Source organism: Cajanus cajan, chromosome 6, assembly GCF_000230855.2.
Source record: "Cajanus cajan strain Asha chromosome 6, NIPB_CcT2T_4, whole genome shotgun sequence".
Lineage (NCBI taxonomy): Eukaryota > Viridiplantae > Streptophyta > Magnoliopsida > Fabales > Fabaceae > Cajanus > Cajanus cajan.
This window is the reverse complement of record NC_138522.1, coordinates 4785775-4813357: the sequence shown is the minus strand read 5'-3', so window position 1 is coordinate 4813357 and position 27583 is coordinate 4785775. Positions and strand designations below refer to the sequence as shown.

General features: G+C 29.9%; 2 protein-coding genes and 1 long non-coding RNA gene across 5 annotated transcripts; all 3 read left to right on the top strand.

Moving 5' to 3' along the window:
- Positions 1–2350: 2350 nt before the first annotated feature.
- Positions 2351–8556, top strand: LOC109813185 (DEK domain-containing chromatin-associated protein 1). Its single transcript, XM_020377319.3, has 11 exons — positions 2351–3064; positions 3191–3224; positions 4077–4156; positions 4247–4306; positions 4630–4740; positions 4833–4913; positions 5415–5489; positions 6721–7204; positions 7494–7591; positions 7984–8014; positions 8104–8556. The coding sequence occupies exons 1-11, from the start codon at positions 2600–2602 to the stop codon at positions 8256–8258; spliced, it is 1674 nt and encodes a 557-aa protein (XP_020232908.2). The 5' UTR covers positions 2351–2599; the 3' UTR covers positions 8259–8556.
- Positions 8557–16915: 8359 nt separating this feature from the next.
- On the top strand, positions 16916–20727 carry LOC109813178 (omega-hydroxypalmitate O-feruloyl transferase). Its single transcript, XM_020377315.3, has 3 exons — positions 16916–17038; positions 17825–18294; positions 19700–20727. The coding sequence occupies exons 2-3, from the start codon at positions 17854–17856 to the stop codon at positions 20561–20563; spliced, it is 1305 nt and encodes a 434-aa protein (XP_020232904.1). The 5' UTR covers positions 16916–17038; positions 17825–17853; the 3' UTR covers positions 20564–20727.
- Positions 20728–24517: 3790 nt separating this feature from the next.
- LOC109813196 (uncharacterized) lies at positions 24518–26033 on the top strand. Of its 3 annotated transcripts, none has more exons than XR_002240987.3 (2): positions 24518–25052; positions 25330–26033. It is a non-coding gene; the product is annotated as an uncharacterized LOC109813196 (long non-coding RNA). The 3 variants fall into 3 exon arrangements; XR_014434378.1 differs by having other exon boundaries at positions 24518–25119; XR_014434377.1 differs by having other exon boundaries at positions 24723–25108.
- Positions 26034–27583: the final 1550 nt, after the last annotated feature.

Here is a 27583-nt window from a genome sequence, read left to right as displayed (position 1 = left end):
AGACTTATTGTAATCATCAAAACCAACTAAGATCATATATTCATCTTGAGCTTGATCAACATTCTTCACAATCCAACACCGTTTTCTCTCTCTCTCTCTCTCTCTCTCCGTCTCTATTACTTTGAGATTCCTCAATCATTTTTTTTTCACTTTGTTTTCTAGTTTTGAGGTTTTAATGATGAATCCATTTTTTCACAATCCAACACTACTTCGCTTATCTCTCTCTCTCCCCCCCTCTTTATTACTTTACAATTCCATAACCATCTTTTTCCCTTTTTTTTTGTTTGTAATTTTCAGGTTTTGATGATACTTGGTATTGTTAAAGGTGATGGCTTGTAGTTCAAGAACATCATCCACATAGAGATACAAATAAAAAATATCATCATTTTTTTATATTTTATTTTCACCCACACAAACCCACCCACTTACTCATCTAATCCGAGACAAAGATTGGACAAAAATGGACCATTATTTTAGGACTCCCATGTTGCAACAAATTGGAGTTTTTGAAATCAAATTCAATCAAAACCATCCGATGCTCAAACCCGGGGCTGGCCCAACATATTTTGAAGCCTAACACGAGTTTTGAAGTTGAGCCTTTTTAAAGACGAGAGAATGACACGAAAATCAACAATCACCTATAAAAAAAAGAACTTTCAGCAAAAAATTAATATACTAAGATCGAATCCAATCCTTATGATGCTAGGCTTAGACAATGACTAACAAATCAAAATTATTACCGATACAGCTAATTCATTAAGTTCTATAAGTAAAAAAATATTTTGGGGGCCTAAAGCCAGGACTTGGTCGGCTTTTCAGCCAAAATAAATTAAAAAAAATTACTAAAATAAATTAATTAAAAAACTAATTACCAAAATAAGTTGTTTTTGCCAAGTAGGAGAGAGAGGATGCAAAAAACATCATTACTTGTGGCGTTTTCTTTAGACAAACTACCTCCGTTCATGTTGCGTTTTGTGTTGTGCTTGACATGCATGTATAAGGGAAAACGTCACCATGGTGAACGTTTTCTTTAAAAATTTCATCAAATAGAAGACGTCACCATGCTAGACGTCTTGTAGCACAGGCATTGGTACGAGTGCGTCGTTGGAGAACACTTCCCTCCCACCTCATGCAACCACAAGCTCATTGGAGCCCGCTACTTCTACGTCGGCTACGAAGCCACCAACGACAAAATGAACAACACCCTTGAGTATCGCTCCCCTAGAGACTTCGACGTCCACGACACCCACACCGCCTCCATCGATGTCAGAAGGTACGTCTTCCCGACCTCCACCATGGGCTACGCCAAAGGAATGGCCGTCGGGATGGCTCCCAAGGCTCGCCTCGCCATTTACAAGGTCTGATGGAATGCTGGCTGCTATGACTCCGACATCCTAGCCGCATTTGACGCCGCTGTGGCTGATGGCGTAGACGTGATCTCCCTTAGCATGGGGGCATGGTGGTTCCCTACCACCTGGACATCATCGTCGTGGGGGCCTTCGAAGCCAGCGAGGCTAGCATCTTTGTCTCTGCCTCAGCGGGGAACGGCGGCCCCGACGGCCTGACGGTGACGATTTCTTTGAGTTTTTGGTCAAATCCATGCAGACCATAGAGCAAGAAAACGTCACTTAAGTTGACTTTTTATGAAGCATTCCTCAGCTACGGAAGTCGTCAACACTATTGAAGATTTTTTATGTAACATGTTGCTGTGTCTGCACTTTTTCACGTGATATAGGGCACTTTTCAAATGTTTAAAAATCGTCACTTTCCATGATATCTTATACATCCTACGTGAGAAATTATTTATTTTAGTAATTAATTTATTTTAATAATTTTATTTATTTATTTATTTATTTTGGTCAAAAAATCGACTTGAGCAGTCTTATGCTTGGACTCGCCTTGCTCAAACCTAGTTAAAAGGAAAAAGATAATTTAAGATTTTTATTTTTTATTTTTAAAGAAAGAGTGTGAATAGTAAAATGGGGAGTTGTGAAGAGTAACCCCTTCGTAGACCCATTCATCCAAACTACACACTCTGAAGGCCTGCATTACTGATGATATCCAGCCAGGCCTTTCAAGTATATTCCCATAAATGGAAAGAGTTGGAAAAAAAAAAGATTCCATCACAATTCACATATACAGTGGCCCACAGATTCAATACTTCAGTAATAATAATAATAATCATTAATCATTATTTCGCAATTAACAACCGGTGAGGCGAGGGAGGGAGGCAGTCCCTCCGTTACAATTCACTAAAGGGATTTTCCCAAAATCTTAATTAATTAATAATTAATTAATTAATTTCATTTGCTTATTTTTTAGGTTAGTAGTAAGTAATTTTGCCGGGAGAAAAGCAAAAAAGAAGGGGGAAAGAGTGAGTGAGTGAGCTAGTGGCGAAACCCGCTCACAATTTGGCATCAAATTTTGAAAACCACCCCCACACACACTTTCACCCTCCAGCGCGCCCTCTCATCAAACTCCAATTTCATTTCTCTCTCTCTTCTAATCCCAATCACAACGATTCTATTCCCTTTCCCTCCAATTCTAGGGTTTCTCTCACCGCTAGGGTTCCCAATTCTCTGGTCCCCCTCCCCCAACCATGGCCACCGAAACCCTAGAAGACTCCAAGCCTCCGCTCCACGACGCCAAATCGCCACCGGCCTCCGAGATTCCGGAGAAGGAGCCTTCCGCGGAGGCCGCTAAATCCGAGGACGATGTCGACGGAGCGAGCAACCGGGAAGTAGAAGAGGAAGACGCCGGCGAGAAGAAAGAGATCGACGAGGACGACGAAGAGGAGAAAGACGACGACGACGATGAGGAAGAAGTGGAAGAGGAGGAGGACGAAGCGGAAGAGAAAGATAAAGGGAAAGAGAAAGCGAAGGCTAAGGGAAAGGGACGCGGCAAGGAGACTCCGAAGAAGAGTAAAGCGTTGGAGAAGAAGGATCCAGTTACGCCGGCGAGTGAGAGGCCAACGAGGGAGAGGAAAACGGTGGAGCGTTACTCTGTGCCCTCGCCGGCCAAGTCTGCGAGATCCTCCGCTAGTAAAGGTTTCACAATTGAGAAGGTACACTTTATATTATTTATTTAATCTAATTACTTAATTGTTTATTTTCTGGGTTCGTGAGGACTGGAGTGGAGTGTTCATGTTTTGAATCGTTTGGATCTGTTTGCTTTTTTTTCTTTCTTTCAGGGACGTGGCACGCAGCTCAAGGATATACCAAACGGTGCGTTTAGTTTCTCTTCTCAATTACTCTGCTGTTTTCTTCTTGTTGTTGTAGCCTTTCATCTTGAATGATTTCAACGAGGGTGCTGAGTTTTACTTGTTAATAATTACTTATGGATCAAGTAATTGTGAATGTTGTTTGAGGCTTTCTATGATTAGGTCTGGAGTTCGGGCAATTGTGTTTTGAAGTGATGCCATGGTTTATTTGTTTGTTTGTTGTTTTTTCTTTTTTTACAATGATTAGGCTGCTGGGTTCCTGGTTCTTTTGTTTAAATATGTATAACCATTAGGTTTTAGATGCTTGCACCCTTAATATGGTGTTTCTTAGATGCATTAGAAGTTGTTTTGTTTTGAATTCTGGTAGATCTGACCTGAAAACATGAAGATAATGTTTTCATGTTATTGGTATTTGGAGGCCTGCTTTGCATTCAGTGCTGTCTGATTTAATAGCTGAAGCTAGTCTTAATTGTAGCATAAACTGAGTAATTTCCCCAATGAGGCCTTCAAATTTGTTATTGATTTACTTGTTAGTTCTTGCTTCTTCCTCAGTTCTTACATTTTTTTTTTTTTTTTTTATAATTTGGTTGGCCTTTGTCTTGTAACTTGTAAATTTTATATTTGATTTGATGTGTGGAAAAAAGTTTCTTCTGTTATTAAATTCACCCCATTTGTGTCATATTTGTTAGGTGGATCATGATTTTGATATATCTTTTAGCATGCAATCTTGGTTTGGTATCGTATACCCATAAAATATTATCTTTGCAGATTTTGAAATTGATTGTTCACCCATCTTTATCTTTTTTTTTTACGTCAGTGGTACCCAATCAAGTTATTTATGTATAAACTGTTTCAGTGGCTTTTAAATTGTCCAAGAGAAAACCTGATGACAACCTGCATATGCTTCATACTTTACTGTTTGGGAAGAAAACAAAGGTAATGCTTTTTAGATTGTTTGTGTTCTTTTTTGTCACTTAAGGTTGCATGAACTCTTTAACACCATTGCTATTCCTGAATTGTTTTCAGGCACACAATTTAAAGAGAAATATAGGCCAATTTTCTGGTTACGTGTGGACTGAGAATGAGGTACTGTTGTGTTAATCACGGAAGTATGCCTGTCTGAAGTTCTAAATTCTAAACTATTAAGTTGAAGAGGAATGTTAATGCTATTTATTATGTGGAGAAATTAATCTTAGACTTGTTAAATAGGGAGTGATGCTTGTATTATTTAAATTTAAAGGGTCTTTGGTAAATTTTACTTCATAAGTGTTTGCAAGAGTGTGCTGCTAGCATTTTTCTATGGATGAATCTTAATGGTTTCTTTTCAAATGCTGTTTCATAAAAACACGAGTGTCTGAGGCTGTAATGGACCTACTATTGAAAAATCATGAATTTATCATTCTTGGCAGGACAAACAGAGGACCAAGGTAAAGGAGAGGATTGACAAATTTGTCAAAGAAAAGTTGTTGGACTTCTGTGATGTTCTTAATATTCAAATAAACAAGACCAATGTGAAGAAGGCAAGTCTTGTCATAATAATATATACTGATTTCATTTGAGAAGAGAGTTTAGTACTTTTTGAAATTAAATAATTAAATGGATATGGTTTCAGGAGGAGCTGTCGGCAAAGCTTTTGGAATTTTTGGAATCCCCCCATGCTACAACTGATATTCTACTTGCTGATAAAGAGCAGGTTTATTCTTTATAGATTATTTTAATCAGTTAGACACTTTTGCATGTTGTAAGTTGTAACATAAGTAATTTGCATCGTTGTATATCATTTCATTGGTTGAATGTTAAAATTGAAAGTACCTCTCTGCTTTCTAACAAATTGTCCATTCTTTATTTTTTTTTTAGCTTGAGATTGTTTTCTTTGTTTTTTTGGTAAAGAGTTTGAGATTGTTTTCTAACAAAATATATGCATTACAAACACATGAGAAAATCACTAGTCATTAAATGCTTCTTGGAATCCAATCCATATTCTTATCCTTATATTTAATGAGGTTGTGATGAAAATTTCAATCCAACTGATGGATGAATGAAAATTACTTTAAATGAAGCAAGTGTACAAATATGCCTTGTATTAGGCTCAATGGATCCTACCCAAATGTATTAACATGTTATTGTTTGTTCTAGAATTTATTTTAATTTCAATATGGCTAGTTTTTTTTGAAGTTTGCTTCTATATTAACAGAAAGGTAAAAAAAGAACCAGAAAGCCAGCCCTCAGCAAATCCCCTGGGGAAGCATCTACAGAACCACCTGGCAAGGTATTTTCTCATTACTATATACTTGCATCATTCTGGCTTGCTGTATATCTGTTATGTATTTACATATTTCAAGTGGCATGTGTAGTGATGATTTAATTTTCTAATTGTGGTTGTAAGTTATTTATATGCAATAGCTCTAGGGTTTGACTTAAACATGGCTATAATTTGACATTTTCGCAGTTAATTGTCTCATCCTATCCCTATGATCAGCATTTGAATATATTACTTGTGATTCTGGAGGTCATCATGAAATAAATTTGTTTAATGTTGATAATTTGTTTATGAAGTGGTTGATATCATTTAACCTCAAAGATACTAGGAGCCTGTTTGGATACAAGTTAGAAATGCTTTTAAGAGTTTCTCTATTGAAAATAAAGTATTTTTTAGTAGAGAAGCTTTTAAAAGTGTTTCTAAACATGTAACCAAACATGCTCTATATCTATTCTACCACTAGCTCGTTGTTGCCTGTTACTTGGGTTGCACTTTTTTGGTTGGCACTTGGCTAAAAATCTCTGTAAAGGAGCAGCAATCAGAAAATTTCAAGTGCTCCATTAAATCTAATGGTTGATTCTATCACATGAAATATAGTTTAATTTAAAGTACTTAATTTTCTTTTTTAATTTTTGAAGTAGTTGGAACTTTAAATTATGAACTTCAGGGGTTGTGGTTCAGTGACCTTAGTTTAGTTTATTCTTTTTGTTAGGGAGGTGGAGTTTTTTTTTTTTTTTTTATCTATTTTCAAACTGAAAGATGAAGCTGTTGTTCATGGTGGATACATGTTATAATTTTTTTTTCAAATTGATTTTCTTCAGTTCCTATTCCAGTAGCTTTGTGTTTGCTGTTAGTTTGAACTGCTAGAATTGGGAATGTAGTGACTCAAGCATCAATTATTGTCATTTGGTGCTTGTTGCTGAGTTGATTTCCGGTTCTTAACACCTATTTTGAGTTTTGATAAACAAACCTTGATTACCTGTTAAGCTTCTGTTTAATGTCAACTGAGTCCAAAGATGCCTTCTCAGATTTTCATCTGGATATTTATTCAATTTCTTGGTTGACTTCAAATAGAACCATCAACCATATTATGGTTTTTGTTGCTTATATTTCATTATTCAATTTTGTCTTTTATTTCCCATGGATGATTTGGGTTGCAAATTTGCTAGTTACAATTTAACAAATGATATGCTTCAAATATGTAATTATTTTTAATCACTTCTGAATATTTTATCTTTAGAAGCAAAAACAAACTTCTCAATCGGCTAAAAAGCAAAAGCAGTCTTCTGATGATGACGAGGATGATAAAGCTGAGCTTTCAGATGCAAAAGATGATTCTCAGGAAGATGAAGATGTTGCAGCACCAAACCGTGAAAGTGATGATGAGGAAAGTAAATCAGAGGAAGAGGAAGCGAAACCAAAGGGTCGCAAGCGTACTTCTAAAAAGATTGTTAAAGAGAGTTCAGTTAGCAAGGCTGGGGATAGAACCTCTTCTGTCAAGAAGGCCTCTGTGAAAGATGCCAAGAGCACTGAAAAAACTAAAAAAACACCAACATCGAAAAAGAATGTTGCTGAACATGACAGTGCTTCTGCCTCTGTATCCAAGTCAAAGCAACCTGCATCCAAGAAACAGAAAACTGTAAGTGAAAAGCAGGGCACTAGAGGAAAGTCTGCAAGCAAAAAACAATCTGACAAATCCTCAAAGGCTTTGGTTAAGGATCAAGGTGAATTGACTATGTTCTCTCTTCACATATGCTTGTCTTCTTTACTATTTCAGTGCCATATGCTATATAGTCTGTTGGTTGTTCAAAAGTTAATTTTTTAATCTTTTGACTAATTTTTCTCTAGTGATCTTGTTAAACTGTCTCTGAGGCATTTCCCCACTAATATTATGTTATTACATTTAAACAAGTTATACAAACTTGTAATTTATAAGATTTGATTATCATATTAAGTATGCTTGTGTCCTCTTGGTTTTAATCCTGTTCACCCTTTGCTTTCTGATGCCATCAGGGAAAAGTAAAAGTAATAAGAAGGCCAAGGCAGAACCTACAAAGCAGGATATGCATGCTGTAGTTGTTGATATTCTGAAGGAAGTAGATTTTAATACTGTAAGTAAAGCTTCTCTGGCAATTCATGTGTAGTTTGAATTTTTGGGGTTTCAGGGTCGGATTGTTTTACTGATTTTATAAACTTCTTAAATAACGAAAAATGAAAAAACCTTGTTTGGTAGAGTAATTTATGAAACTTGTTTTCAAAACTGTTATTTCTTTTAATTCTAAACAACTAAAATACTTTTAAGCTGTTTTATTTTTTATTTTCACTTTTCCATTACTCATGTTTTTTCATGCACTTTCACATCTCGCTTTTATTTTCTAAAAATCACCTTTTGAAAAATATTTTATAAAATGGCTTTTAAAAACTAAAAGACAAAATAATCAAACACCCCCGTGGAATATACATGTTTTTTATTTATTTATAATTTCTTTTATACTTGATGCAGGCAACTTTGTCCGATATCCTCAGGCAACTTGGTAAGCCCTTTTACTTGACAAAATTTTCTCTTCCTAGATATTTGTGGGAATATCTTGATCTCAGCTAATTTTTAATGAAATATTGATAGGTACCCACTTTGGTCTGGATTTAATGCATAGAAAAGCAGAGGTGAAGGATATAATTACAGAAGTAATTAATAACATGTCTGATGAGGAAGATGAAGAAGAAGCAGAGAATGATGGCGATGCAGATAAAGACGATGATGGTGATGATGATGCCTGATTTTAGTTGGGCAAATAATATTTGACCTGTGCAGAAATTAGAGGTATTTGGGCATCCAATAGATAGATTTTATCTTCATGATTCTCCTGTCCGGATTAAGGTAGATATTTGGTTTGAGTTGTGACCATTTCCATTATAGATGCTCTAAAATAGGTTTGTACTTTGTACCATATCTAGATTTAACCCGTTCCTCTGTATTACTGACTTGACCTTTTATTTCTCATATTGAATAGTTTGTTGTTTTTTGCCTGGTTGTAAACATTATTATTGCCTTCTAATTTAGATCAATGTTCTCTCCTTTTTTATTGTTAAATCTAGATTTTAGATCTTTGAAATTGAGATGATTTTCTAGCTTATATAAGCGTTTACCTCTTGTATACTCATTATTTCCATTCTAGTTTGAATTGAGGATTCATATCTATCTAATGATTCAAGTAGAGTACACAGGAAGATTTAATGTTCCTTTATGATTTTCACTTGCTGTTCTCAAGGTTAAGTTGTATGAGTATTAAAAGTGTAAAACAAAATAAAAATATGAAAAAATTATAAAAGAAATACTCGATCATTTTACATAAAGAATTCTTATCAATAGGTTGATTTAAAAACGGGGAAATTTTAAAAAAGTAAAAATAAATGGATCAAAGTATAAGGTAAGATTTGATATGACAAAAATAATAGTTTAATAAAAGTTAAAGTCGATCTTTGAAGAAAGAAAGAAATCTCAATATCATTCAAATTTTGAAAATAATAAAAAAAAAATAAATATTCATTTAAAATATATCTTCACGATTAAGGGAAAAAAACTTAAAATTTTCATTAATTATGAAATTTGTTGTAATTCTCTCCATCATTAAAGAAAAATCCCCTAACGCATTGTTTTTAAAATTAAAATTAATCAATATATAAATTGCGTTATAAGTATGAGGTTTTGAACTTCAATTATATTTTAAGAAATATAAGAACAAAGTATATATTTTATTACATAATCTGAGCCCGTAAGTTTTAATTTTTATTTTGTTTTAATTAATTTTTATATATTAAATGTAAATAATTTTTTTGTTTGAGAACAATTTTAGGTGTGTTTTTAGAGATTTTTATAACTTTTTTTATTGAATTTTTTATTTGTCATATTTATTTCAGAATGAGATTTTAATCCTTTAAATATATTCTCGATAATACAAAATAATCATTTATTATAATATAAATTATCAGACCCTATATATTAAATACAAAACTCTATTTTGTAAGAGAATATTTTTAAAAAAATTTCTTCGACGAAAAGGTTTAAAGATATTTTTTTAACTTTTTATTTAATTTGATTTTTGTTTATTATGATTTTTTATGATTTAAATATTAATATTTTAAAATAAATTATTAATAAATAAAAATAGTTTTTTAATGATATATCAAAAATATAAAATATAACTTATATGCTGAAAAATATTTATATATACTAATTTTAAATATAATTTATATATTTAAACATAGTATTTATATATATATATATATATATATAATTTATTATAATTTTAATTATGTATAATAGACATGTCTATGCATTGCTTACGTTAAAAATACTAGTTTATCTTAAATTTAAAATACATTTAATATGTTTAAAAAAACAAATACTTATTTATACAAATTTTATATAAAATTTATATATTCAAATATAATATTTATTTTTGTATATATAATTTATTATAAAATTTAGTAATATACATTATCTTCATTCTTATATATAAGATTCAATTATTTAATTTACTAAGATTAAGAAAATTAGTTAATTTAGTTGATAGCAATAAATTTGTTCTCTTTATATATATATATATATATATATATATATATATATATATTTTTTTTTTTTTTCTTCTTAAAATTACTCTTGCATTACTTCTGTTTCCTAAATAACAATCATATATTTTTTTTTAATTAATTAGCATATAGTATTTTTCTCTCTTAATTAATATTTATCTTTCTCCTTATCAATTAGAGTGTAGACTCTTTAAAGAGTTCATAATTAATGTATTTTACTAAATTAAGATAATACATTTTAATAAGAGATATTTTAGTTTTAAAATAATTAATACATAAAACAACATGAATTGAGTCTTATATAATGAGATAAACAATTATTCTGAGTTGTATCTTATAAATAAGAATAAATATTAAAATACAAGTTATTAATAATTCAATTTTATCATATTATTTTGCACACTTAAACATGAAGTTTTATAAATAACCTTTTTGTGTTTATTTTATTGACTTACTAATATTTAATTGATGATTTATATTTTTTACTAGCTTGTGTAGTACTCTCTAGCCCACATATCCCACATATCATGTTAAGTGTAATAATTTAAATTGAACAGAAAGGAATTCATAACTATAGAAAACATAAATCTAACAAGAGGATATCACATTACATATTAATTGAAAACAAAATACCAACATGACAATCTGCCAAAAATAACAACAATAGAAATTAAACAATCGTCCTAAACATGAACATAAATAGAACTCAAATCCTAACAAGGTCTCGATGTCATATCCTATTAGAGTATGAACCTAAGACAAGGTCTAAACATTGTCTCCAACATCATCAACATCGTGTTGAACTTCACCTACAACAATATTCACATAAAATAAACACAAGAAATAGGGAGTGAGAAACATATTATTCTATCTCACGACGTAGAATATAACTAAATAGTCAAACACAAAACAAGAACAATAAGGCAATAAGAACATAACAATAACAAGACATAGTGTTAACAGTTTATCACAACAACAAGGTACAACACAAGTGGTAATATAACATATTCCAACATAGAAGTGCCCAAGATCCATCACACAACCCCACTTCACACATGATGCAAAATGAACACATACACATATGATGCATTGAACACATACTACAAAATTTACTTGCTCGAAGGCACGCAAGAGTAGCCTAGAAAACTATGTTGAGTCACACCTTTATTGCACTTTACACTAGGAGGAGATATACCAGGATCTCGTCAAAATAATTGTGTCACACAAGTTTCACCTTATGTATACAAGCGGGTGAAATTGGGGGTTCCCAAACTCAGTTGTCCCTAAGATCATGAATCCCCAAACTTTTATACAAGGGTCCTTTAACAATATATTCCATATCATACTCATCCAAAAATAGTTATGCATATGATGCATGTCATACAAGACTCCATACCATATTATGTTATCACAATATACATTCACAAATGCACATTCATTCATGATCATCATATGTTCACATTGTGGCTAAGCCTTGACTTAGAATTCCCATTATACGACTCTCACAAGATCTATACACATCAATGTACCAATACTAGTGCAATATCATTCAACTCATACATGGTTCACAATCATGCTAATAACAATTAACATACCACGACCTAGTTAGTAGTATTAAGTAGTAAAAGAACTACACTTGTTAATGATACTTCAGAATATAAATAAAGAATCACAATGTAAAGGGTGACACCTAACAATAACCACTCCGCACCCAACATAGAGCATCAAAGAGCACACGTTGCTCTCGGGATGAACAATGCCTGACACAACCAAACTCATGCCCGACATGAATGACACATAGAGCAAACTTTGTTCTCGGTCACAACAACACCCGCCGAGTTTAAGGTGGTGTCTAACATCATATTTGGAACACACTTTGCAAAAAAATGAGAAACTCACCAATATATATCCACAATTTTCAATTCAATGCATCCAATTGGTAAAAATATGCTTCAACTAATAAAACACATCTATAAGCCAACATTTATATACATGAACATTAATACACAAATCTCTATTCATATGCCCAAAACATTTGTTCTCAAGGATTCTCATAGGAACTTGTAAATAATATCCACAAGATTAGTTTAATACATGAAATTAAATACACACAAGTGTTAATAGCGTCAATTAGAGCACTAAAAGATTATATGACAGAAAAAAATAAGATAAGACACTAATTGAGATTTTTTCCTAATAAAAAGTGTGAGAAGCACTATTCTATAAAATTAAATCTTGTTTATCATATATATCTTTTTTATTTATTATTATTATTAATATTATTATTGTTGTTTATTTTTTTTTAATTTATAATTCTAACCTGACCTTTTTAAAATCTTGGTTTGACCTATTAACCTATTTAAAAGCCTATTTTGTAATTAGATTATTTAAAAGTCTATTGTATTAAGAACGTTAAATAAGTAAAAAAAATTAAATTAAATTAAGTCAATAATTATATTTTTAAATACACATGTGAATATTTGTTTAATTTGCTTGATAAAAAAATAGTTTACTCTATTATATTATTAAAATTTGGAGTTTAATACAAAAAATTAAAAACTAATTAAGAGAGAACTCATGCATAACTATGTACACTAGTGAAGAAGATAATTTTATTAAAAAAAACTTTCTAAATATTTTCTGTCACATTTGAAGTATTATAAATAACCAACTATGAGAATGAAAAAAAGTAAGTGAAGATACAACTATTAGAATTTTTATTTTCGATATCTTGCTTTCGTGCAAATAAAGGATGTAAAATGTTAAGCATAGTAAAAGTGTAAACAAAATTAATAATTTGATTTTTATATTTAAAATTTATTTATTTAATTATATTTTTAATTATATATATACATATATATATTATTTTTATTATATCATAGATAAACATGCTGACCTATCAAACTTTTTTGATAAACCTAAAATTAACCTTTTTAAACAAATATATTTTTTTAAAGTTTAAACATGACCTTTTTATTGATAAGTCAGGTTAGACTAGATTATTAAAATAAAGCAATTATTTGATTAAAAATTATATATTTTAATAAATAAAATTTTTTATTGATAAGTCAGGTTAGACTAGATTATTAAAATAAAGCAATTATTTGATTAAAAATTATATATTTTAATAAATAAAATTTACTTACAAAAGTAAAATCAATTATCAATTTAAAATAATTAATTAATTATTATCAATTTAAAATAATAATAATAATAAAATGTTACAACTTTAATATTTAATCCATGTTTTTAATTATTTTTCATAAATCAACGCAGTAAATTTTTAAATTATTCTTTTTAACTTGTTAATAATTGATAGATGCTTGTCTTTTTTATGTTTAATTGATCATTATTTTGCACCATTTAAACTTTAATTTCATAACGCTTAAATATACTTTTAGATTCAACGATATACTGTTTTTTATTTATTTATTATTTTTTTAGTTTTGGTCTTTATACAATTATTTTTTAATAGGATTTTTGTGAAATTTCTCCATTTTATTTTTGTTATTACTATTTTAATTTGTATTATACATAATTAAAATTTATAATAAAATTAAATATTATGTTTGAATATATAAATTATATTTAAGTTTTTTTATAAATAGATATTTTTAAATATATAAATTATATTTAGATTTAAAATAAATAATTTATATTGTAGTACAATTTTTTTTATTTATTGATAATTTATTTTAAATTTTAATATTTAATTTATAAATAATTTTAATAAATAAATATTAAATTAGATAAGAAATTAATTTTTTTTATAAATCGTCTCATTGAATGAAAATTTCTAGAAATACTATTACTCAAGATAACAATTGGTATTTAATATATAAGGATTGATTGTTATTTTCTTTTAGTCTTTATAATATACTATTTTTTGTCCTTATAATATGTGAACAATTTTTTAAGTTATCAATTTTTTTTTAAAGCACTAACTCAAAATGATCAAAATATTATTAAGAAATAATAAAAGTAACAGTAAAGACAAAATAAAATAATAAATTTGTAAGAACCATTTTAAAAAAAATTAATTTTAGAAGAAAAAAATATATTACATAAAGCAGAAATATATTTAAACTAATCGTTCTTTGAAATGTACTTTATCAATTTCTTAATTCTTTAATAATTAATGATGTTTGTTTTATCACTTCACTTTTGCTACCACAATTGCATAAATGAATTATATATATGCTAAAACCAACAAAGTCCATGACTTGTTAATATGAACAAAGGTTTTCTTCGGACACATACTTCATCTCTTTCTAACTAAAGTTTGGGATAAATACGCTTCAACTAACTTGGCTAGCTATGAATTTTATATCTATTTCTTATTTTTGACGCATTATTGAACTCATGATAATAATGATCTGGAAAGTCAAACAAATAATTTGGGAACATGATAAAACATTTCTAGCAATGAAAAATAAAGATAAAAAAATTAATCAAAAACGTTTTCGTGTAACTATAAATTTAAAGGTAAATATAATTATAATTTTAATGTTATTGGATAATATATACTGATGTTAAGCGACATGATATGTAAAGATAATTTTTTTAATCTGTATTTATTTTAATGAATGATGAGTACTTATTTTTATGATTTTTTTATTTTTTTATTTTTATCTTCAAATATTACATCACTAAATTTTACATTATTTAAGTACATGTAAACATTGAAATTTAATAATTAACAAATGTAATATTTTGTATTTTTAAGATTAAAGGGTTACATGTCTCTATTTTAAAATAAGAGGACTAAAATTGTAAGTGATTAAAAATAGAAGATCAAAAGTTTAATTTAGCTCATTATTTTTGTTGAAAAGAAATCAAGTATTCTAAAATAATAAATTCTATGTAACTATATCCATAAATTAAAAAATTAATGATCAAAATTATAATAATTTCATAATTTATTATATATGTAACTTTATTATTATTATTATTATTATAAACCACAAATATTTGTTAAATAGGTAATTTTATTTGAGTTGGATAAAAATATAAATATTGTACATTTCAACTTAGCCAAGTCGAGCTAGTTCTCTCATGCTCGTCCACACTGACCTTTAAACCCGATATTATAAGTCAAATCTTAGGCAATTAAAACCTAGCCTACAACATCTTCACATAATCTCTAGAATATATATTCAAGATATCTCACAATATTATCTCGGTATATCATATATTCTTAAATTAGGATCACATTATTAAGAAGGTTTAAATACGTTATTAGTATTTAAATTTATTATTTTTAGTCCCTATAATTTTTAAAAATCTTATTTTAGTCCCTCAGGTCACTAATAATATATTTGAAAGTGACAAATTAAGATAGTTATGCAATATTAACTAGATTTAATGTGATGTTTTTATTAACAAGAATACCAATAGGTAAATTTTATGCAATAATGTTTGATAAATTTCTTAACAAAATTTGAATATAAGAACTAAAATAATATTTTTTGAAATTACAGGGACTAAAAACAACAATTTTAAATTTGAGGGATCAAAAATAAATTTACTCTAAATTTGAGAGATTAAACATATTTAAGCCTATTAAGAATAATATCACTACTTATCAATAGTAATATCTCCTAAAATAATGCATCATTATCTCTAAGCCTTTAGATAAAGTCAATCATTTGGACTTCAACTATCATTTTATTCTAACCTAATTTTTAACCTAAACTATCTTTTAACTTGCTCTTTGTATGTGTCCCACATTGTTGTGGAGCAACTATAACATCACCCCAGCATGAAAGAACTTGCAAATTCTGGTAAGAACACATACACACACACACACATATATATATATATATATAGAGAGAGAGATATGCCTACACTTAAAAATTTGAAGTTATTTTCAAACTTAATTATACCCAATTTAAACATATTTCTCTATTTTAAAAAATAATGTATATTCTTTATTATTAATCAAAATTTATTAAAAATTATAATTTTTTTATCAGTTTTTATTTTTATTTAATAAGTCTTCCCTATAATGTTATAGTTTTTAATAAATTTGAATTGAAAAGTTTATAAATCAAGTAAGTATTTTAGCAAGTCTGTTTTAACATTCATATTCTATATATAAATGTCCATTTCTTTCTCTTTCTCTCTCTTTTTACGAGAATATTTACAATACTTGGTCATGTTTTTTTCTTTTTATCTTATACTTTGTGATTATTTTTGTTAAAAAGAAATTTACTTGTACAAATGTTTCAAGATAAACTTCATATTATTATAAAATAAGGGATTTTTTTTTTGGAAACAATATATCACTCTATATTGTCCATAATTTTAATTTGTTGTTTTAAGATTTTTTTGTTTCAAGTTTTTAATATTTTATGTATTTCAAGTAATATTAATGAACTTTTTTCACATATATTTTTATTTAACAATTTTTATTTACTCCATAATTGTTCCCATTAAAAATATTAAATGGTGATATTTGAAAATTGATATATTATTATTAAAAGTTTATTAAGAAGTGTGCAAAATTTTTAAACATGAAAAATTATGGACCGGAAGGAATAAGTGAATTCACACAATAATTTATATAATATTTTTTTATATTTATATCGTCACCCATCATTTATTACATTTTAATTTTTTTCTCCCCTTTAATTATAAAATTTGTTGTACATGTTTTTTCTCTAGTATATTTGAGTGTGTGCTATAGTAGGACGCCGACGCCACCAACCAACTCCATCATGTCTCGTTTTTTATGCCATACACCTTGGTTTAAGTGTCACATTAATTTGGTTTTCCTACCTACTATATCCCAACGTGTGTGCATGCATTAAATTTCACCTATCAAGTTGCTACAATTTTTTAATCGAACCGAAATGGTCAAAACTTTCATCTCACTTCATCCTATATATAATTTCTCCAACCCCAAATGTGCTATCAGATCCTCATTCCTTTCTCTCCCCCAACACTTCCGTGCTAATATCATTCAGGTAATTAAAAGCTTAGTGCATATTATATGCACCTTGTTTAATTTTCGCACATTCTTTGTCAATTACTAACTTTATATGCTCTCATATCATTTTAATAACAAAGCCTAAGACTAACAAAGAAAAAGATCAACAACAAAATTAGCTAGTTTGTAATAAGGTGAAATTTATCAGCTATATTTTATGTTGATATTATTTTTAAAGTAATTTTTTTTAATACACTTTTCTATGCTCAATACTATTGACCTTAATGAGTTGATAAATGACGAGTGATCATTTTTAATATACTCTCTAATATTTAATTTTGTTATGTTTACAACATATATCTATTCTAATATATTTATTAAATTTAATGTATTATTGAGTTTGTTGTATGTACAAATGGTAAATTATTTTTTTAATAGATCTATGTTGAAAACACATATAATTAAACATAAAAAAAAAATTACACTAACAGAGTTTATGAGTAAATCATTCAAGTGAATTTCATATAATAACATCATAATCTCAAACTTTAAAGAGATAGACTTATGGATATTTCTTACTTACATGGTACTTAATATTTTCAACTCTTATTTACACTTACACACAAACACTTTGATATTATCTTAGAACACGAGTTCAATTTTAAATCAAACATACCAAATTGAGTTATAAGATGAGAATGATCGTGAGTTATATACCATGACATTATCTATAGTTGATGTAGATTTAGATTTTTCCCTCTATTATTTCTGTTAACATATTCATTTCACCAGCGTTGCCATATTAATCGTTTTAGCCTTTTAGGTTACATATATATCGAAGATTCTTACGCGATGGCTAATGCGAACATCTCTAGCACCGAACTCAACGTAAAGCAAGGAGAACCAACCCGAGTTCATCCTTCGGAGGAAACACCAAAGGGACCCTACTTCCTTTCAAACCTTGACCAGAACATAGCTGTTCCTGTGTGCACGGTTTATTGCTTCAAATCTGGTTCGAGGGGGAACGAGGATGCTGCGCGAGTTATCAAGGATGCGTTGTCGAAGATTCTTGTCCCGTATTACCCCATGGCGGGCACGTTGGTTATAAGCTCAGAAGGGAAACTGATAGTGGAAAACCCAGGTGAAGGTGCGGTGTTCGTTGAGGCTGAAGCAAATTGTGACATAGACGTTATAGGGGACTTGACAAAACCACATCCTCATATTCTTGGCAAACTGGTTTACAATGCCCCTGGTGCTCCAAACATTCTTGAGATGCCTCTTATGACTGTTCAGGTTTCGTTTACTTTGTCACAATAACAAATATATATCATTCTAGTTTTTTATGGACAAATTTTAGGTGCAATATTTTTATTACTGTCCTATGATAAAAATTAGAATTCTATGATTTAGTAGTATCCATGATAAGTTCGACATACAAAATTATTTTTATTGAGAAATTCTATATAACTCTCTTAACCGAAAAATTATTAGGTAGTGAAAAATTATGTATCATTTATGGTCTCAATTGATATGCACATGATAATATTTAAGTTTTTTAACTTACAAGAAATAGAAAATTAAAAACACTTTAATATTTGTCACAAAATTATTTAAAGGCCCTATGATTTGGAATTACAATCATTTATCTCTTTAGTTTTTTTTATCGGTTGAAATTTATTAAAAATCATAAATTTTGGTATTTGTTTTACGAATTTCTAACTTGATTTAGTAGGAAGAAAGAGTAGGGACGACAAAAAAGATCTGTATTTGCAAATATATTTGTAAACAAAATCTGTTATGAGTAATAAATTGATAGTCTAAATAGATATTTACATATAATGGATATAGATATTTTTCTACTCGTTTATGAATGGGGTGGAATTGGGTATGGTAGTATCCATACTTACAAGTATCCACTAAATAAAATTATTTAAATATTTATATTTTATTATATATATTTTTTATATTATTTTTAATATTTTAAAAAATTAACATTAATTAATTGCAAGTTCAAAAATTGGCATCAGTTATTTATTTTTAATATTTTAATATAATTAATATCAAATACAAATTTAAAGTTATTTATAACAATTTTTTTAAATTTACAAATATCTATAAATATTTATAGATATTTATAAGTATTTATAAAATTTATGAGTATCTACTTACCAGATATCCACATGGATATAAAATAGGTATGAGGTGAATTTTTATCTTCGTCTCCCATGAACCCCATTGTCATTCCTAGAAATGAGAATTATAAATTTATCTCATTTAGTTATGATATAAGTTAATGATCACATATTTATTTTAAAAATTATGTTTATTTGTTTTTAATCTTAACTATTTAAATATATTTATTACTTAATATTTAATTAATTAAAAATTCTTATTTAATAGATTAAAAATCTATCATTAACTTAAACTTTTTATTTTTTTTCACCAACTTATTTATTGTCCTTTTACCGTCTTTTATAGTATAAAGTGGTTTTTACCCTTAATTTAATCACAAATTATTATGTTTGCAATAACTTCAACCCAAGTGAGTTACTTTGAGTAATTCATGTTAAAAAATGTTAAAATTATATTTAAATATAAGTTTAGAAATATTTTTAAGAATTTCTTAAATAAAATTTTAAAATTACTTCTAATTTGTATTCAAATGGGTTGTAAATGATGTATGTTCCATTAATTCCAGGTGACAAAGTTCAAATGCGGAGGATTTACATTGGGGCTATGCATGAACCACTGCATGAAAGATGGACTCTGCGCCATGGAGTTTGTCAATGCATGGAGCGACACAGCTCGAGGTTTGGACTTAAAGATTCCACCGGTTCTCGATCGAACCATACTCAAAGCACGTGACCCTCCAAAAATACAGTTCCAACACAACGAATTTGCCGAAATAAAAGACGTATCAAACACTCAAAAGCTCTACGAAGAAGAAAACATGCTCTACAAGTCCTTCTTCTTCGACCCCAACAAGCTTGACATGCTCAAGAAAAAGGCCACAGAAGATGGGGCTTTGAAAAAGTGCTCCACTTTCGAAGCGCTTTCAGGTTTTGTATGGAGGGCTCGAACCGCAGCACTAGGGATGCAACATGATCAAGAAACGAAGCTTCTCTTTGCGGTTGATGGAAGGAAAAGATTCGTGCCTCCAATTCCTGAAGGGTACTTCGGCAATGCTATTGTGTTGACAAATTCGTTGTGTAAGGCAGGGGAGTTATTGAAGAACCCTTTGTCTTTTTCTGTGGGATTGGTTCGTAAGGCTATTGAGATGGTCACTGATGGTTATATGAGATCTGCTATTGACTATTTTGAAGTCACAAGAGAAAGGCCTTCTCTAACAGCCACTCTTTTGATCACAACTTGGACTAAGTTGTCTTTTCACACCACGGATTTTGGGTGGGGAGAGCCTCTTTGTTCTGGTCCTGTCACCTTGCCGGAGAAAGAGGTTGTTTTGTTCTTGTCACATGGTAAAGAAAGGAAGAGCATAAATGTTCTTCTGGGGTTGCCTAGTTCTGCCATGGAAATTTTTGAAGCACTGGTGATGCAGGTTTGAAGGGTGCCAAAGGGTTATAATGTGTAGTATTGGTCGGGTGAAATTAAAAAGACATAATAAATAAATTAATGTGGCTATTGAAGTGCCTCCTCAAATTTGTAATGAAGGTATTTTGATTGTATGTGTCATGGAATCAATGTGAAGGGGCATTTTTTATTCTGCTTCTTCTGATGTTTCATTGGTTTTCTTAATAAGTTGTTGGAACTTTATTCTTGAAGTGTAATTAAGATTCTAGATCCAAACATATCCTAAAAAAAACCAAACATGGAGAGGCTCTTAGGATTTATATCTTAGTTGAACAATATATAGATTATCAATGATTTATAGATTTGTATCCATTGTTATTGATGGCAAATTGTTGGGAAATCACTACAACAATTGTGGTCTTCTTCAACTAAATTTGTCTTAGTGATATATATATATTTATATGAGGAATGCTAATATACTCCCACCTATTTTTTAGTGGGAATATGTTACCAACCTACACCAAAATTTTAGGACAAAAAAATTACTCATTTCTTTTTGATTTAGTTAATTAGTATAAAAGATATTATAGTAATTTAATTTAATTTTAAATAAAAATAAAATATTTTCTCTCTTTTATTAATTTCATTCTCCAATTCATTTCTTTTTTCTATTAATTAGTTTTTATTTTTTCAGAAAGAGAGGGAGAGACATCATGAGAGATGAGAGAGAAATGAGTTAAAGAAGGAATTTAATAGGAGAGATAAATAAGTTAGAGAAAGAATTTAATAGGAAAGAGAAATGAGTTGGAGAAAAAATTTAACAAGAGAGAGAAATGACTTAGAGAATGAAGTTAATAAGATAGAGAAAATATTTTATTTTTATTTAAAATTAAATTAAATTACTATAATATCTTTTGTACGAATTAACCAAATCAAAAGAAATGAGTGGTTTTTTTGTCCTAAAATTTTGGTGTAGGTTGCTAACATACTCCCACTAAAAAATAGGTGGGAATATATTAGCATTCCTCATATAAATATATATATATATATATATATATATATATATATATATATATATATATATATATATAGAGAGAGAGAGAGAGAAACCCGTTAACTTCAGGAGTAAGTTTATCTAGACTTATTTCGTTTAATAACTCATGTTTTACATCAAATTTCAACGATACAACCATTGAATTTAAAGTTTTTAATACATAAATCAAGTCTGTAAATTTTTAGAAAATTTAAAAATCATTTGATACTTCATTTCATTAATTCAAGTTGACAAATAATCATAAAATTATTTTATATATTGATTTGAATTAATGAAACGAAATATCAAATAATTTTTAACTTTTTAAAAAATTTACAGATTTCATTTATGCATTAAAAACTTTAAATTCAACATTTGATCATTGAAATTTGATGTAAAATATAAATTTTTGAACGAAGTAAGTCTAAATAAACTTATTTTCGGAATAAATACATTCCTCCTCACACACACACACACACACACACACACACACACACACACACACACACACACACACACACACACACACACACACACACACACACACACACACACACACACACACACACACACACACACACACACACACACACACACACACACACACACACACACACACACACACACACACACACACACACACACACACACACACACACACACACACACACACACACACACACACACACACACACACACACACACACACACACACACACACACACACACACACACACACACACACACACACACACACACACACACACACACACACACACACACACACACACACACACACACACACACACACACACACACACACACACACACACACACACACACACACACACACACACACACACACACACACACACACACACACACACACACACACACACACACACACACTGTTCTTGTTAGAAACACTCCTCCTGTCCTCCTTGTTAACTAGTCTTCTAGATCCCAAGTGCTGGCCGAGTCCTGTCACACACACACACACACACACACACACACATATATATATTGTTCTTGTTAGAAACACTCCTCCTGTCCTCCTTGTTGACTAGTCTTCTAGATCCCAAGTGCTGGCCGAGTCCTGTCTCCCAATAATGGGGGATCCCAAGTGCTGGCCGAGTCCTGTCACACACACACACACACACACACACACACACATATATATATTGTTCTTGTTAGAAACACTCCTCCTGTCCTCCTTGTTGACTAGTCTTCTAGATCCCAAGTGCTGGCCGAGTCCTGTCTCCCAATAATGGGGAGGGTACTTACAAAGGCACTCCGACGCTCAATTGAGTATTCGGCATAGACTGTATTAAATAATCATAAATGTCCCATCAATGCCATATTCACTACAAGGAAACACCGAAATAGCTACGAAAAATAAGCGTTGGCTAATAGCTTACGCAAATATTATCGAAAAAGCCGACACTATTTTAAGATGTAGCGTCGACTTTTTCGACTCTAAATTTAAATTGAGTTTAGAGTCGAAAAAGCTGACGCTATTCTTTAAATATAGCATCAGCTTTTCTGACACTAATTTAAATTTAAATTAGTGTCAGAAAAGCTAATGCTATATTTAAAGAATAGCGTCGACTTTTTCGACTGTAAACTCAATTTAAATTTAGTGTCGAAAAAGTTGACAGTATGCGTGCTTTGAGAAAAAATAAAGATAATTTTCTGAATCTTCTATACACATATGTGTTGTAGTACATTTGGTTATCAAGCTCACTTAAGACATCAAGGTTGCAAGATCGAGTCTCGAGAATGTTAAAAATACGAACGAATAAATATAAGTTGAAAAAAAGAAGATAAAAGAAAAAATAAAATAAATTTAGTGTCGACGTAGTGTCGGCTTAACTGATAATAAAAAATTAAAATACATAAATTTATTTATTACCAATGGTTTAGTCGAGAAAAAGAATTGTGTCGACTTATTTAGCATTCGAACGACCGATAATATTTTTTAGCCGACTCTAATGTGAAACATTTTTGTAGTGATTTATGTGACGTTCTTGGATCTAATGGACTTTCTGAATTATTGAGCTGGTGTACAAGGTTTTGTACACTAATTACAACTGACATGAGTGTATTTAATGTAATTAACACTTGTTTTATTGTAACCCATGGATATTCATCATGGCCGAGTACTCATTTGGCATGTTCATTGGCTGAGAGGGTGTTTGGCCCGTTCCATGTTCAAGGAGGTATTCGGTCTTCCAAGTTCTTGGCTGTCTTTAATCTTGAGGACGAGTTCAATGGCTTTCGATCCAGTCTCGTCTCTAGCCGAAAGGGTTGTTCGGTGATTTTGGGAGCTGAGGGGGGTCTCGGCAGCGATGAGGGCCGGAGGGGTATTCAGCCAAGCCAAAAGGATATGTTTGGCATAACTAGTATATATATATATATATATATATATATATATATATATATATATATGTATATATATATATATGAGGAAGAAAAAAAAAAGGAGAACCAATTGTTTCGTTGTCAAATTACGGTTCTCAAAATTTCTCAATGGTCCAACATTAATTAATATTTACTCATTAAATATATGCTAATTTTGGAAGCATTGAGCTTACCAAATTAGACTACTACAAATTAAGTCTTTTAAATTAAATAATTGATGTAATTATATTTTATATGATATTCAAAAATCATAAAAAATATGATGTTCAAGCTTAAAATAGGAGATGTGAATTTCGTGATAATCTCCTCTTGCCATTTATATTTATTCTAGAATAATCATATTTCAACACTGGACACATACGTAAACAGTTTTAAAATATAACAAACTGAAAAGTTAAAACTTATAAGTTAGATGATTGAATTAAAAAATATTTTGTAAGACTAATTAATGTAAAATTATATATATATATATATATATATATATATATATATATATATTTAATAATGAGATTGAAAAAATAACATGTGATCAAAATAATTTTCAAATAAATAGGATAAAAAGTATTTCAAATAAATTAATAAAATAAAAAGTTAAATGTTTATAAGTTATAAATTACTACAAATTTATGAAATATAAGCTTGTAAAAATAAATTTTAAGTTTTTAAAATAAGTTCTCATATATTAAATAAGTTTATTTTAATTAAATTAATTTAAAAATTGGAAAACAAGTTGATAAGTTTTTCTAACGTCTTAACAAAGATTGGGGTTTCAGATTACCGGTGATTTAGGAAGGTAGCTTGATTCCTATTCTTGATAAGCGAATTTCAAAGAATTCATCTTTTATCATATAAAAGGTTGTCTAACTGGAAGGCTCGACAACTTTCTTTCACTGGACATGGTATGCTGGTGGTGAAGGTTCCCTTGTTTGTGTCTGTGTGCTGTTGGAAGGGTCTTGAGGGCATTCGTCTCTTCTTATGGAAAGTGGTTGGCTGGTTGCTAATGCTTTGTTAACCAATGAGGAGAGATGTAGGAGGCATTTGACAGTGGATTCTGCTCGTGTGAGATATGGTGAGAGTCACGAAAATCGTGATCATGTGCTTAGAAATTGTGGTCTGGCAACTAAGGTGTGGTGTAGGTTGGTTCCGAGAGACAAAAAGGCAACATATATTTTTTAATTGCAATTTCAATTCCTGGTTGTTAGAGAACCTGCGTGATAATTTAGTAGTTGAGGATTGTTGTTGGGGTCTGATTTTTGCAGTGGCTTTAGATGCCTTGTACGTGGTAGTCTAGGAATAGCTTTATATTTAGAAACGAGGATGTTAATCGTGATTCTGTTCTGGTGCAGGTTCGGGCATCTATGGATGCCATTCGGAATTGTTCTGTACAAGGTAGCAATTTGGTTGCTGATATATCTGGTTTTCGAGGTCTACCGGTATTGGAGATGCTTCTTCATTGATCAGATGGGTCCATCCACCAGCTGGGTGCTTTAAGCTAAATTGTGATGTTGCGGTTAATCTCAGTTCTAGGAAATCAGTTGCTGGGGGAAGTGTTGCGTGATCATAGGGATGTGGTGTTGTTTGCCTTTGTTGCCAATACTGGCTTTTGCTATGTGATTCAAGCATAACTGTGGATCATATATATTGGGATATGATTCTTGCTTGGAATAGAGGGTAAATGAGTTTTTTTGGTGGAGGCTGACTCTTTAAATGGAGTAACTCTTCTTCAACAAGGTTGTGGGTCTCATCACCCGTGTTGTAATTTGGTAAAATGTATTCAGTCTTTCGATGATGCAGGGGTAATTTGAGCTGGTATCATGTCTTGTGAGAAGTCAGCCAAGTTGTTGATCAGTTAGTTTTTGCTTATCTTCGTGTGATAGTTTGAGAATTTTTAATGTCCTTTTGCTTTTCTTTGTTTGGCTTGTTAACATTGATGTAACTTTTGTTTCTTACCTTCTTGACTCTAATTGTTTTTTGTTCAGATGTCCCCTCCAATTCAAAAATAAAATAAAATATTCTACATATTATATGATATGAATCATGTTTATTTCAATTTATCCTTCTTTATTCTTTAGTAAGACCATCTAAAGTATCTAAATACGATGCAATCATTGTATATAAAAAAAAGCTTGGAATAGAATCATAAACTATTAACTTTTTTTATAAATAAAAGTTTTTTTTTTTTTTTTGAAACATTAAATTTCATTTAATTTGTGGCACTGGGGTGCATCAAACCCATATTTACAATGTGCTGATTAAGTGTAATTTAACCCATATGGACTACAACAAAATTACTATATAGTGACACACACCTTATAGTGACACTATACATGTTACTAAAAATTAATTTTACCCACACAATAATTACAATATATGTTGGTATATTATTAAAAAGTGTGGGTATAGACTATAGTGACACACAAAATATGTTGTTAAATCTCATTCAAAATTAACACTAAAATTGTGTGTAACTATATGTCAAATAGACATATGCCTACATATATTGTACCTATAGTGACACTTTTTATATGTCACTATATGTAACATTTCTTGTAGTGGGACCAAATTACATTTTAATCAAACCAACATACAAGTTTATATTCAATTTCACTACAAGTTTACCATAAATAAAAGTTATATGATGTCCGAAAACTAATAATCAATGTTTAATTTGTGTTTGTGGGACATTTTTGTTAATAAACATTATTTTAGTATGTAAATAAATAAAGAAAAAAGGATAATTAATTAAAGAGAAAACTATTAATTTAATTTGATAAAATATCATATTACAATGTGGGAATGTTTAGTTTTTCATAGTCTTTAAGATATTTAAAATAATAGAAAGATTTCTTTTGCAACAAAATAATAGAAAGATTTAAAAAAATCATAAATTCGACTTTTCATATTCTAAAAACTTCTTAACACACACACAAAAAGTAATTACTTAAGAAGACTCTGTCGAGGCAGGTCATGCCGACGCCATTTCTGTTAGCTTAGATAGCTGACGGATTTTGAATGTGAATTTTTAAAGCAAGTAGAATATTGAAAATAGGGGTCAATAAACCTCTATTTTCCCCTTCTAAATTTTTTTTGTCTTTGACTTGGTTACCAGTTTACTTCATGGATCACGTCAAGAAGTTATGGATAAAGTTGTGGGGATTGCTCCGGTGCCCTCTTATTTGAAGGGGTTTTGGTGCCCCTCAGTACAAAAGTTGGGTTTTTAGGGGTAATAAGGTAAATTGATAGTCTTCAGACAATTTATCAATTTACCTTATTGCCCCTAAAAACCCAACTTTTATAAAAAACCCCTTATACTATACCAAAACCCCGTCAAAATAAGAGCACCGGCTATGAGCCTATGGCCAAAATACTTTCTAGTAATTAGTGTACTTCACTTCTTTTCTATTTTTTTTCGTCGTGGAATCTTTAACTAAAAGTGATCAATACTTGATAATTACAGATTAATTTTTATATGAGAGAAATTACTAAAGTAAAGATGTATGGCCAAATATGGAAATCTGGAAAAATCATAATTTTCCAGTTTTAAAAGAAGAATGAGTACGCACGTTTCCAATTTTCCAATTGTTGGTTAGATTTATTTGT

Coding starts and splice junctions, on each gene's coding strand:
- LOC109813185 (XM_020377319.3), top strand. CDS start 2,600: ATGGCCACCGAAACCCTAGAAGACTCCAAGCCTCCGCTCCACGACGCC. Junction 4,307..4,629: donor ACGTGTGGACTGAGAATGAG/GTACTGTTGTGT, acceptor CATTCTTGGCAG/GACAAACAGAGGACCAAGGT. Junction 7,205..7,493: donor GGCTTTGGTTAAGGATCAAG/GTGAATTGACTA, acceptor TGATGCCATCAG/GGAAAAGTAAAAGTAATAAG.
- LOC109813178 (XM_020377315.3), top strand. CDS start 17,854: ATGGCTAATGCGAACATCTCTAGCACCGAACTCAACGTAAAGCAAGGA. Junction 18,295..19,699: donor TGCCTCTTATGACTGTTCAG/GTTTCGTTTACT, acceptor CATTAATTCCAG/GTGACAAAGTTCAAATGCGG.